General features: G+C 42.1%; 2 protein-coding genes across 2 annotated transcripts; both read left to right on the forward strand.

Annotated features, from left to right (window-relative positions):
• Positions 1-1145: 1145 nt before the first annotated feature.
• LOC116365958 (uncharacterized) lies at positions 1146-11265 on the forward strand. The gene is made up of 6 exons (XM_031818263.1): positions 1146-1217; positions 8058-8176; positions 9585-9627; positions 9803-9924; positions 10128-11028; positions 11164-11265. The coding sequence occupies exons 1-6, from the start codon at positions 1146-1148 to the stop codon at positions 11263-11265; spliced, it is 1359 nt and encodes a 452-aa protein (XP_031674123.1).
• Positions 11266-11446: 181 nt separating this feature from the next.
• On the forward strand, positions 11447-12819 carry LOC116365961 (proline-rich extensin-like protein EPR1). Its single transcript, XM_031818265.1, has 2 exons — positions 11447-12560; positions 12704-12819. The coding sequence occupies exon 1, from the start codon at positions 11453-11455 to the stop codon at positions 12356-12358; it is 906 nt and encodes a 301-aa protein (XP_031674125.1). The 5' UTR covers positions 11447-11452; the 3' UTR covers positions 12359-12560; positions 12704-12819.
• The last annotated feature ends 927 nt before the right edge of the window (positions 12820-13746 follow it).

Raw genomic sequence — 13746 nt, forward strand, 5'->3', positions numbered from 1 at the left:
CACCTTTCAACAACACAACACAACACCCCCCCGAGACCCATGCAGGCGCGGATCTACAGCTTCCGCCAATGCCCTGCATCCAGGTTTCCCACTTCTACTCTTTGACACACACACACACACACACACACAGACACACAAACACACACACACACACACAGACACACACACTGCCTGGCTTGCACTGAGGTGGGTTTCAAGATTACAATTGCACTCCTGTTGATGTCCTGTTGATGTCTCCTGAAGCAGCTCAGCTGAGAAAATGGAGAAATTCCTTTTATATGTTTATACTTTGAAGGGGATATAATGAACGAAAATGTATCTTGTGTCACTTGAGTCCAATACACAGATTTTGAGCCATAGTCGGAAAACTGCTAAAATATAATTATCAACATTCTCCTGAAATACATGGAGGCCTATTTCACAAAACACTGTTGTGGTTCGGTGCATCAGTGTCTTAAATTACTGTAACAATCATATACATTATTGTTATTCGCAAATAGATTATAGATGTAGGCTATTTGCAAGTGTAAATAAATGTAGCTTGTATTTAACTTAAACGCTAACCATTGCCATTGTCATTGATGTTTGATAATAAATACATGTTTGTATATTTAATTACGCAGGAGTCAATCAAATCAAACAAATAATTTTGCTGACATTTATTCCTATGTTGATGTTTTCGTTATTTGATAATCGACATCATGCATTTTTGCATTAGCTTTTACGAGTGAGGAACGAGAGCGCAGCGCATCACCTGTCACACACAGTGTGTGACAATTATCGAACCTGTAGCCTACAGTATTACGCAACAATACGCACACTCCATAACAGTATGTTCACAATCAATTTCTATGGAGATGGAATGTTTGATTTCTCCAGAATGTCAGAATGTTAGCTAAAAACATTAGTTTGCGCCAACCCAAGCACAAACACCTTTGCGAATTAGCTACGATTACTCATCTTTATTTTGAGTTATTGTCAAAAGTCCATCTATCATTTCCTCAAATAATCATGGATTTTAGCGATAAAATCCCGCGTGCCCTTTCTACATCTGCTCAGGTAAATCCTATGATATATCTTATTTGAGTTTGAATCGTTCAATTATGTCCTTGTAGAAAGTCCTGGTATGTTTTTCTGTTCTCAAGATGTTCAGTCCGAGTGCTGAATACCGGCAGACTGTAGAGCGGTGCTGGGACAAGAACTACTACAATGAGCAGGTAAAATTAAATCATCTTCATTTCAGAAAACACTTACACCATATCGAAAGTGTATGTTACAGTGGAGTAAATGTGAATGTTGTAGTGAGTGAACGTTATTTATGATAAGAAAATCGAACCATTCTGAAATTAAAATGGATGGCCCTCCCTTCAGCAAACTATATTTGACCTAAAACCCTACTTTAAAATATAGTGACCCTCCCATATACCCAAAATATTAACTAAAACTAAGTGGATAACAGATAACATGTCTACCGTTTACCCTAACTTCTTGGACAGACAAGAGCTTTAGATATGACGTTTATAAATTGTTAATCATCCTGTAAGCATTAATTGGCAACATGGGAAATTTGATAGCACACAGGGCTGTGGGCCAGAAGGTTAGGGTAACATAAGGACTAAATGTATGTCTAATTTACACATCTCAATCTGGCTTTCTGGGATCACTATATTTTTTAATTGCAGCCGCAGTGTTTTAAAACGGCCTATCACTCTAATATCGTTGCTTTAAATCAGAGCACGCACAAGCATTCTCTCTCCATCCATTCCATTCAAAGTGCATCCTGTTTCAGATATTTACAGTATATACTGTATATAAAGCCTGTATATACAGTACCACTCAAAAATGTGGACACACCTACTCATTCCAGGGTTTTTCTTTATTTTTACTATTTTCTACATTGTATAATAACAGTGAAGACATCACAACTATGAAATAACACATATGGGATCATCTAGTAACCAAACAATTATTAAACAAATCAAAATATATTTTTTATTTGAGATTCTTCAAAGTACGGACCCTTTGCCTTGATGACAGCTGTGCACACTCTTGGCATTCTCTCAACCAGATTTTCCAACAGTCTTGAAAGAGTTCCCACATATGCTGAGCACTTGTTGGCTGCTTTTCCTTCACTCTGCGGTCCAACTCATCCCAAACCAACTCAATTGGGTTGAGGTCGGGGGATTGTGAAGGCCAGGTCATCTGATGCAGCACTCCATCACTCTCCTTGGTCAAATTGCCCTTACACAGCCTGGAGGTGTGTTTTGGGTCATTGTCCTGTTAAAAAACAAATGATAGTCCCACTAAGCGCAAACCAGATGGTATCACTGTAAAATGCTGTGGTAGCCATGCGGGTTAAGTGTGCCCTGAATTCTAAATAAATTACAGACAATGTCACCTGATTGGCTCAAACACATTAAGAAGGAAAGAAATTCCACAAATGCACTTTTAACAAGGCACACCTGTTAATTGAAATGCATTCCAGGTGACTACCTCAGGAAGCTGGTTGAGAGAATGCCAAGAGTGTGCCAAGCTGTCATCAAGGCAAAAAGGGTGGCTACTTTAAAAAATCTCAAATATAAAATATGTTTTGATTTGTTTAACACCTTTTTGGTTACTACATGATTCCATACAGAGGTGGAAAAAGTATTCAAATGTCATACTTGAGTACAAGGAAAAGATACCTTAATATAAAATTGAAAGTAACCCAGTAAAATACTACTTGAGTAAAAGTCTAAAAGTATCAGATTTTAAATATACTTAAGTACAGTTGTGGAAAAAGCATTCAATTGTCATACTTGAGTAAAAGTACAAAGTAAAAGTAAATGCTATACATCAAATTCCTTATATTTGGCAAACCAGACTCCTTTTTTATGACATTTTTTTAACAGCCATGGGCACACTCCAACACTCAGACATCATTTAGAAAGGAAGCATTTATGTTCAGTGAGTCCACCAGATCAGAGGCAGTAGGAATGACCAGGGACATTATCTTGATAAGTGTGTGAATTTGACTTTTTTCCTGTACTGGTAAGCATTCCAATTGTAACTAGAACTTTTGGGTGTCAGGGAAAATGGATGGAGTAAAACGTACATCATTTTCTCTAGGAATGAGGTGAAGGAAAAGTAGTACAGATTCCTCTAAAAACTACTTAAAGTATTTTAACTGAAGTACTTTTCACCAGTGATTCCATGAGTTTTGATGTCTTCACTATTATTCTAGAGAAAATAGTAAATAATAAAGGAAACAACTGGAATGAGTAGGTGTGTCCAAACTTGTGACTGGTACTGTAGGCTACTTAACAGCTTCTACCCACAAACCATAAGACTCCTGAACAGCAAATCAAGTGGCTACCCGGACTATTTGCATTGTGTGCCCCCCCCCCCCCCCCCATTTTTACACTGCCGCTACTCTCACTGCTGCTACTCGTTTATTATCCATGCATAGTCACTTTACCTCTACCTACACGTACATATTACCTCAATTACCTCAACTAACACACATTGACTCTGTAGCCCCGCACATAGACTCTGTACTGGTACCCCCTGTATATAGCCTGATACTGTTATTTTATTGTTGCTCCTTAGTTATTTGATATTTTCCTGTTTTAATGTATTTCTTTTTTACTTCAGTTAATTTGAGTAATTACTTTTTTAACACTTTTTCATAAAACTGCATTGTTTGTAAGTAAACATTTCACTGTAAGGTCTACTACACCTGTTGTATTCGGTGAATGTGACAAATAACATTTGATTTGATGTTTGATTGGAAGAGCTTTGCACACCTGGACTGTGCAATATTTGCCCATTATTATTACTGTTTTAATTCATAAAGGTCTGTCTAGGAGGTGATGGGGACCATGGATAGAAAGCAATTTTCAAGTCTTGCCATAGATTTTCAAACAGATTTAAGTCAAAACTGTAACCTGGCCACTCGGGAACATTCACTGTCTTCTTGGTAAGCAACTCCAGTGTATATTTGGCCCTGTGTTTTAGGTTATTGTCCTGCTGAAAGGTGAATTCATCTCCCAGTGTCTGGTGCAAAGCAGGTTTTCCTCTAGGATTTTGCCTGTGCTTAGCTCCGTCCCATTTCTTTCTATCCTGATAAACTCCCGTCTTTGTCGATGTCAAGCCTACCCATATCATGATGCAGCCACCACGATGCTTGAAAATAAGGAGGCAGTTACTTCGTGATGTGAAGTGTTGGATTTGCACCAAACATGGGCTGCATTTAGGTCAAATAGGATGACATAATTATTAACTTGATTGTGCTTAAAGAGATATTCAATGTCTAATTGTTATTGTTACCCATCTACCAAGCACTGCCCTTCTTTACGAGGCTTTTGAAAACCTCCCTTGTCTTTGTAGTTGAATCTGTGCTTGAAATTCTATACTTGACTGAGGGACCTTACAGATGTTGTATGTACAGGGGACAGAAGAAAGGGTAGTCATTAAAAAATCATGTCATCCCCTTCAGACCTTGGGACTATAAGTTTCTATATGTATAAAGCATAGACCTGAGATATTGAGCATCAGAGTGTTTGTTACGCCCCTGAAAACAGGGGAGAAATAATCACGAGAGTGATACGGTGTTGTATTCTCAATTTAACGTTTAGTTGAATCAATTTCACAAAAGTAACACATTACAAAACAACAGAAAAACCATTATACAAATAACACAGCAAAATATCTTATTAACAACGTACATGTTCATTCACAATCGACATAAAATGGCAGCTACTCTCAGTACGATGCTATTCTTCACTTCAACCGAGCAGGGCTAATATTACTCTCTTCAAACTTAACTCTAACTTCCTCAAAACGTTACTAAGACACACCTTAAACACTCTTGACATGTTAGTGAGTTATAACATTTAAATTACTATTTTTATCATCAATAAAGTACCTGAAAACAGGGGAGAAATAATCACGAGAGTGATACGCTGTTGTATTCTCAATTTAACGTTTAGTTGAATGAGAAAAAGACCGCGATTTTCCCCAGGAATATGGGTGGAGACCAGAGCAATCGATCTCCGGCTCATAGATTAAGAGCATTTCGTAGATCACAGATTAACACTTTTAGGCACTACAAAATCAAGTAATCAATATAACATTTACACATTACTCTCACAATTCGTACCCTTTGACAGATTTGAACTTTAACACAATTATATGAATGTTATCAATCTTTATCAACTGATACTGAATGCATCTTTTTAACCTTAGATGTTTTAAGATCCTCACATACTATGAACTTACTAATACTTTTTAATGTATAACAGGCTATGACTATTTCCTTTAACCTGTCACATGTTCACATCGCAGATCTCAGAACTGTTTTGTAGTTCATTCTTCTTTCATAACCCTCATCTTAAAGGTACCTAAAATGCTGAGTATCAAAATCCTAAGCCATTTGTAAACGTGTTTTTTAAGGGTGGGGGGTGGCTACGTTATGGCCATTCTTCTGAAGAAGTTGTGGAAAAAAATCTATGTAAATGCAAATTTAAAAAAATCCCCTCTTCAATCTACACACAATACCCCAAAACTACAAATTAAAAACAGGTTTTAGACATTTTTGCAAATGTATAAAAATATAAAACAGATATTTCCCATTTACGTAAGTATTCAGACGCTTTACTCAGTACTTTGTTGAAGCACCTTTGGCGGAGATTACAGCCTTGAGTCTTCTTGGCTTTTACGCTACAAGCTTGGCACACTTGTATCTGGGGAATTTCTCCCATTCTTCTCTGCAGATCCTCTCAAGCTCTGTCAGGTTGTATATAAGCGTCGCCGCAGAGCTATTTTCAGGTCTCTCTAGAGATGTTCGGTCAGGTTCAAGTCCGGGCTCTGCCTGGGCCAGTCAAGAATATTCAGAGACTTGTCCCATAGCCACTCCTGGGTGGTTGTCCTGTTGGAAGGTGAACCTTCGCCCCAGTCTGAGGTCCTGAGCGCTCTGGAGCAGGTTTTCATCAAGGATCACTCTGTACTTTGCTCCATTCATCTTTCCCTCAATCCTGACTAGTCTCCCAGCCCCTGACGCTGAAAAACATCCCCACAGCATGATGCTGCCACCACCATGCATCAGGAATGGTGACAGGTTTCCTCCAGATGTGACGCTTGGCATTCAGGCCGAAGGGTTCTTTCTTGGTTTCATCAGACCAGAGAATCTTGATTCTCATGATCAGAGAAAGTTTTGGAAAAATCCAAGCGGGCTGTCATGTGCCTTTTACTGAGGAGTGGCTTCCATCTAGCCACTACCATAAAGGCCTGATTGGTGGAGTGCTGCAGAGATGGTTGTCCTTCTGGAAGGTTCTCCCATCTCCACAGAGGAACTCTGGAGTTCCTTCATATTGACCATCGGGTTCTTGGTCACCTCCCTGATCAAGGCCCTTCTCCCCCTATTGCTCAGTTTGGCTGGGTGGCCAGCTCTAGAAATAGTCTTGGTAGTTCCAAACTTCTTCCATTTAAGAATGATGGAGGCCACTGTCTTCTTGGGGACCTTCAATGCTCAACACAATCCTGTCTCAAAGCTCTACGGACAATTCCTTACACCTCATGACTTGGTTTTTGCTCTGACATGAACTGTCAACTGTGGGACCTTATATAGACAGGTACAGTATGTACCTTTCCAAATCATGTACAATAATTTGAATTTATAACAGATGGACTCATCTCAAGGATGATCAATGGAAACAGGATGCACCTGAGCTCAATTTTGACTCTCATATTAAAGGGTCTGAATACTTATGTAAAAAAAGGTATTACTGTTTTTAACCTTTAATACATTTGCAAACTTGTCTGAAAACCTGTTTCTGCTTTGTCATTATGGGGTATCGTGTGTAGATTGATGAGGAAAATATGTAATTTAATCCATTTTAGAATAAGGCTGTAATGTAGCAACATTTGAAAAAGGTCAAGGGGTCTAAATACTTTCCAAATGCCCTGTATATCACCTTACAGACAATTATGTTTTACTTACAACTCAGTATTGTGTAATTGGATTGAAGACAGAACCTCATATCACCAAGTTAAAAGATGTTTGCTCAGACAGAACTTTCAGATTATACATTTTTATTTCAATGGAAATGGAGTTCAAGAAAAATCGGACATATCTCACATGAAAAGGACCACCTAAAGGGAATCTCTATGTGAATAACTCATTTTTGATACCCACTGTACATCATTGTACATCATTTACACACACACACACACACACACACACACACACACACACACACACACACACACACACACACACACACACACACACACACACACACACACACACACACACACACACACACACACACACACACACACACACACACACACACAGAGAGAGAGAGAAGTCAGCTCAGACAGATCCAGCTCAGTGAGGTCCAGCTCATGAGCTCCATCAACAACAGGACATTTCTTTTTCAAAAGGAAAATGTATGCGTTTTTTAAACTAATGTCAGTGCATCGAGTTGTTCTCCTAAACAAACCGCTTAAAATTTAAACTTACTGATTCCTGTATCAAATTACCTTGAAAAGGAAAGATGCACATGTATTTTACCAGGTAAGTTGACTGAGAACACATTCTCATTTACAGCAATGACCTGGGGAATAGTTACAGGGGAGAGGAAGGGGATGAATGTGCCAATTGGAAGCTGGGGATGATTAGGTGGCCATGATGGTATGAGGGCCAGATTTGGAATTTAGTCATGACACTGGAGTTCATACCCCTACTCTTACAATAAGTGTCAAGGGATCTCTAGTGAACAGTCACCCGTTTAACGCCCCATGTGAAAGCCGGCACCCTACACAGGGTAATGTCCCCAATCACTGCACTGGGGAATTGGAAAGAGGCCCTTCTACTGGCCCTCCAACACCACTTCCAGCAGCATCTGGTCTCCCATCCAGGACCAACCCTGCTTAGTTTCAGATTGAAGCCAGCAGTGGGATGCATGGTGGTATGCTGCTGGCACATCCCTAGTACAAACCCCGCCCACCTGTCAATTCAGACCGGCTAAAGCAAACTCGAGGTTGTCTTTTTGACAACATGATTTGTCTTGCAGAAGAAGCTGATGAAGCAGTTTTTGGTGCTCCAGAGTCAAGGCCTCCAGAGTCATGTCCCTCACCACACCACCGTGGAGGACATGAGCAACTGGCTTGTTAAGAACAAGTCCCTGGAGCGGTGAGTACAGCTACTTGTACTATGTACCATATAATTAGGAATCAGAATACTAGAATGAACATGAACCTTCATATGACAGTATAAAAAGTCAGCCAATTTGGTAAGGGAGTTGGTAAGCCAGTGGTCAGCCAGTGCTATGATAAAATATTGTGTAAAACAATGAATTTGAAGATTATCTGCACAGTATGTTTGTTAGCAACAGTGACGACCCGTCATTCAGGGCAGGTGGGGTAGAATTGTATCATTCCGAACTTTATCCGCAACGTTATATTACATTTTGTTGCGACTTGAGGGATACCTCTCCGTCCATTCTAGCGGCAAGCTACACAGAGGATGGAACAGCTAACGTCAGCTAGGTGGCTAACGTTAGCTAGGCTAGGGGTTAGAGGTTATGGTTAGGGGAAGGGGTATATTACATGCTAAGTAGTTGCAAAGTTGCTAATTAGCTAAAATGATGAAGTTGTCCATGTTGTGATTCGAACACGCAACCTTTGGGTCTTCCCCGACCAACCTCCCTCATTTTGTTTTTGGCTTAAAAACCCTAATTTCTTATGTACAACGTAAAATATTATCATTGGAGCGGCAGGGTTAGCCTAGTGGTTAGAGAGTTGAGCTGACAAGGTACAAATCTCTCGTTCTAACCCTGAACAAGCAATTAACCTTGGCCGTCATTGAAAATAAGAATTTGTTCTTAACTGACTTGCCTAGTTAAATAAAGATAAATATCATACTCATGTGACTGTCACAGATTTAAATTTACTATGTTGTGTCTAGTATTTAAGGCCAGGCTGCTGTACTGCAGTTCACTCCATTTCTTATTTATTTGCCTCCCATTCTGTAACTTTGAGGGTTTATGACAGAGCCCCTCTAATTTTATAGGACCTCAATGCCATGTTTTTTCTTCTTTACCTAAACATACAAACACCATCAGATAGAGTTCATAGCAATCAGTGCACACATTTGATGAAATATAACAGAACACATGATCTGGAATGACATTCACTCTCACGGGATGGGTTGCCAAAAATAACTAACTGAAAGCCACACTCCCAATAAGCCACAAATATGGCTGCATTGAGGCATATATAGTGGCACCATGCCACTACCTATTTCATTTGTTCATTTAGAAAACAAGACAGCTCATAATTCAGTGCCTTTATCAGTCAACATATCTATATTGTAGCTTCGGTCAGTTTTAAAAGTGCAACATTTTCTCTCAGCCTCATGGCAAAATGTGTACAATAGTAGGAAGTTTCTGGCCCACACAAAATGTCTGCAGGCCCACCCATCAACAAATGTCTGGCTAAGCCACTGAATCACTGTCATAGGCTCAATGGGAAATCAATGTGAAAGTAGAGGAAGGATAAAAAAGGCAGGAATGTTCAGTTGCTCTGTATTTGATTTTAAGGTTCAGAAAGGAAGCAGAGGAAGGGAATGACATAAGTCACCTGGTAAGAGATTAGAAAGATGTCTACAGTATAAGTTAAGTGGAGATAATATACCGTTAGTGAGTTATCCTTTCTAATAAACAATGTCCTTATTTAGCATTGGCTCATGGTACATTGATATCAATATTTCCCCCTCACTGCTATGGGCATTAATGGCACCCCCTGTTTCCTGTGACAGACCTGGGAGGTGAACACTCAACTCAGAATGAGGGACGTTGAACATGAGGCTTTTACTGAGTTGGCCACCGACCTTAGTCAGGCCATTAACTCACTTGACTTTACTGCTGATCTCTCCTACCTGTGAGTCACATTCACTCTTTATGTTACAGTTATTTGGTCTATGTATTATTCTATCCATCTACTGATGCTAAATGAAATGACGAGTGCAGGGGCCGATATCAATCAAACTTCATTTACTGTATGTAGCACATTTCTTACAGAGGATGCGTTTCAAAGTGCATAAAAGTGTTTCCTCTTGTCTCTATCTGGCTTGTATATTTTAGAAACCCTGAGGTCTGCGATGAAGTTGTAAGAGCTCTAAAGAGCATTTCCCAGAGCCTGGCCTTCCAGCCGTACTCCGAGCTGTGCTGTCCCTCTAAGGTGGTGGTGGACATCGTGTCCAGGCTGCTCCAGGCCCTCTGGTCCTGCCAGATGGAAAGCCCCTGTGACCGGTCCTCCATGGCCCTGAGTGACATGAGTGTCACCATAGTGCTGGCAGTAGTGGAGAACCTCTCTAGAGTTCTGAAGGCTCCTCCTGTCGCTCAAGTCTACTACTCCCGTTCCACTGGTGTCAGGATGGTCCACTCACTCAACCGTAAGATCCAGTGCCTAAACAGCCCTGAGGACCTTAGGAGAGCTCTTTTCACCCAAAGTTCCACCTTGATCAGCACCATCATTGAAGCTGTGAGCACCAAAGTCCAGAGGCTGTTTGAAGCTCCTGCTGACTACATTCCATTAAGCTCTATCCGCAGCTGGCTATCAGAGCCCAAGGCGAGCGAGGTTCGTCCAAAGTGCCCTGACCAGCTGGTAATCTCCTCGGAGCTCCTGAGGAACATCATTGGTATGATAGTTTATGTAGTCTTCGAAGGCCACCTAGAGGAAGACATCAACCTTCATTACTGGCCCCTCATAAATGACATAATCCACCAGCTGTCACTGTGTGGGGTCAAAGTCACAAAGAAAGGGGGCAAGGCCAACTGGCACATTGGCTGGCACCAGATCCTTGAGATGGTGACAAACATCCATACTCATCTTCACCACTATACTGGCACAGAGCTTGTACTTAAGTTTGCAACATCTGCCAGGGCCACCATGCTAACGAGGCACATGGTTCACCATGTGGTCGAGGAGCTGGTAAAGCTGAAGGACGTGGATGAAGGGACACCAGCTTCAGGGAGCAGTGAGGTGAGCAATAATTACAAGTGTTTATCTTTATGAAAGTCCACTCATACAAAGCATTTTTGTTGTTGTTGTTGGTAAAAAAGAAGATTTGCAATGTCGCAAATATTACATTAAATATGATGTCCTTGTTGCTTTCAGTCTGTCACAGCACCCCTAATCACTAACCCCATCAAAGTGGACAACATCACAACAACCATGACCACGACTCCAGTTGACCTCCAGTCAGGTGAGTTAAATTGACACGGATCACTTTGACAGGTGTCCATGTCTTACTGTAATATAACTTATTAGCTAATGTTTTGAAACTAGACAGTTTCGCAATAAGTTGTATTCGTATGAGATAGATTTTCTCCTTCTAATTTCAAGGGAATGTTGGGGTAAAACACTCAGCACCCTGTATTCCACCTGCAGGCTTTGCCCGGGCATCATGCCCACTCCCAGCAGGCTTTTCCCCGGCATCATGTCCCCCACCACCAGGCTTTGCCCCTCTATCCTGCCCCCCACCACCAGGATTTCCCCAGGCATCATGCCCCCCAACACCAGGCCTTGCCCCTCTATCATGCCCCCCACCACCAGGGTTTGCCCATCTATCCTGCCCCCCACCACCAGGCTTTGCCCTTCTATCCTGCCAGCCACCACCAGGCTTTGCCCTTGCATCCTGCACCCTACCACCAGTCTTTGCCCCGGCATCATGCCCACTCCCAGCAGGCTTTTCCCCGGCATCATGTCCCCCACCACCAGGCTTTGCCCCTCTATCATGCCCCCCACCACTAGGCTTTGCCTCTCTATCATGCCCCCCACCACCATTCTTTGCCCCTCTATCATGCCCCCCACCACCAGGCTTTGCCCTTCTATCCTTCCCCCCACCACCAGGCTTTGCCCCTCTATCCTGCCCCCCACCACCAGGATTTTCCCAGGCATCATGCCCCCCAACACCAGGCCTTGCCCCTCTATCATGCCCCCCACCACCAGGGTTTGCCCATCTATCCTGCCCCGCACCACCAGGCTTTGCCCAGGCATCCTGCCAGCCACCACCCGGCGTTGCCCTTGCATCCTGCCCCCCACCACCAGGCTTTGCCCCGGCAAAGTGCCCCCCACCACCAGGCTTTGCCCAGGCATTGCTCCCCCCACCACCAGGCTTTGCCCAGGCATCCTGCCCCCCACAATCAGGCTTTATCCCGGCGTCATGCCCCCCACCACCAGGCTTTCCCCCAGCATCTTGCCCCCCACCACTCACTATCGCAGATCATATCTGCACTCTAATTCAGAGCATCACTGCCAGATCCAACAACATCGTCAACAACGAGCTGGAGAAGTGTATCAACTCTTATAGTAAGAGCATCTGGGCTGACACTTTCTACTGCGAGTACATGAAGATGTACCCATCACCCCAGGGGATTGAAGCCTTCTCATTTGATGAGGAGAGATTTTTAGTGGTGGCCGACATAATCGGCAGAATATTGCTGAACAACCTCCAGTTAGAGATGCTCCTCTCAGTGGAAGACTTTAATGTGGATGAAGTAGGGAGCAGTGGGGTAAGCAACGATCACAAGTGTTTATCCTTATGAAAGTCCACTCATTCAATTTTCTCTGATAAAAATACAAATAAATGTTGGTAAAGAGGAGATATGAAATGTAACAAATGTTCTGTTAAATATTGTGTCCTTGTTGCTTTCAGTCTGTGGACATGATCCGGGCAATCCCAGAGACCCCTAACCCTGATAAAGTGGTAGACATCACAACACCCCTGACCAACCTTGAGGTTTTGGATGAAACACTTGTCCTTCAGTCAGGTGAGTCACTTTGACAGGTGATCATTTTCACTGTAATGTTACTTACTGGCTCAAGTTTTATAACTAGACAGTTTGGTAATTAAGTGAAAGACGTCCTCCAGAGATTGTTGAACTTTTCCTGTTGAAAAGCGATATCCCAAGTATAAATCCAGTAAAGTACACACACTAAAGCAGTGGTCACCAACCGGCCAATCGCAATCGACTGGTCGATCTCCAAGGCATTCCTAGTCAATCACTAAACATGTATGTAAAAAACCCAACAATAGACTGATCTTCACTTTGTCCGCCACCAACAGGCGTTGCCACGGCAGGTGCAGAGAGCAAATCAACTGCACCTAATGTATAGGCCTACCGCTGGCCAATCAGATAGCCTGCACATTTTCCTTGAGCCATAGACTGTAAAAATGAAGTATTGAAAGCACAGCAAATTTCATATTGTGACACTTCAAAACCTTGAAATCCACGACAAGAGAGAGACTCAACGAATACAGCATGGAGCTGTTCTTTTAATGAGTAAGTTTAAGTTGTTATTCAGCATTGTCAACACTTTGTTCAACACTTAAAGCCATAAAATGCGAGTTGTCCTTATTTCCACTCACGCTACAACCAGCACTGCAAGCTGTAATGAATGAGAATGGCAAAGTGTTCCGAATAGCTTGTGTTATTATTAGCGACTTGGCTTCTGTTTTTATATTGAGGGATATCTCACTCGTCATGGGAGTAACAACATGAATTGGTGCTTGAGGTGGAAATGCAGTGGGCCTTGAGTTTCACCCTCAGCTGGAGTGCAGAGGAGTCGGTTGAGAGGCAGCCTCACTGCTTCTCTCTCCCCTCAGACTGACCATCAGATGCAGGCCATCAGTCCTGTATAAAAAATTCTAGTGAATTATTATGCTCACTCAGCTGTGCCTCCCAAATAATACAACAC

Source organism: Oncorhynchus kisutch, unplaced genomic scaffold, assembly GCF_002021735.2.
Source record: "Oncorhynchus kisutch isolate 150728-3 unplaced genomic scaffold, Okis_V2 scaffold1319, whole genome shotgun sequence".
NCBI lineage: Eukaryota > Metazoa > Chordata > Actinopteri > Salmoniformes > Salmonidae > Oncorhynchus > Oncorhynchus kisutch.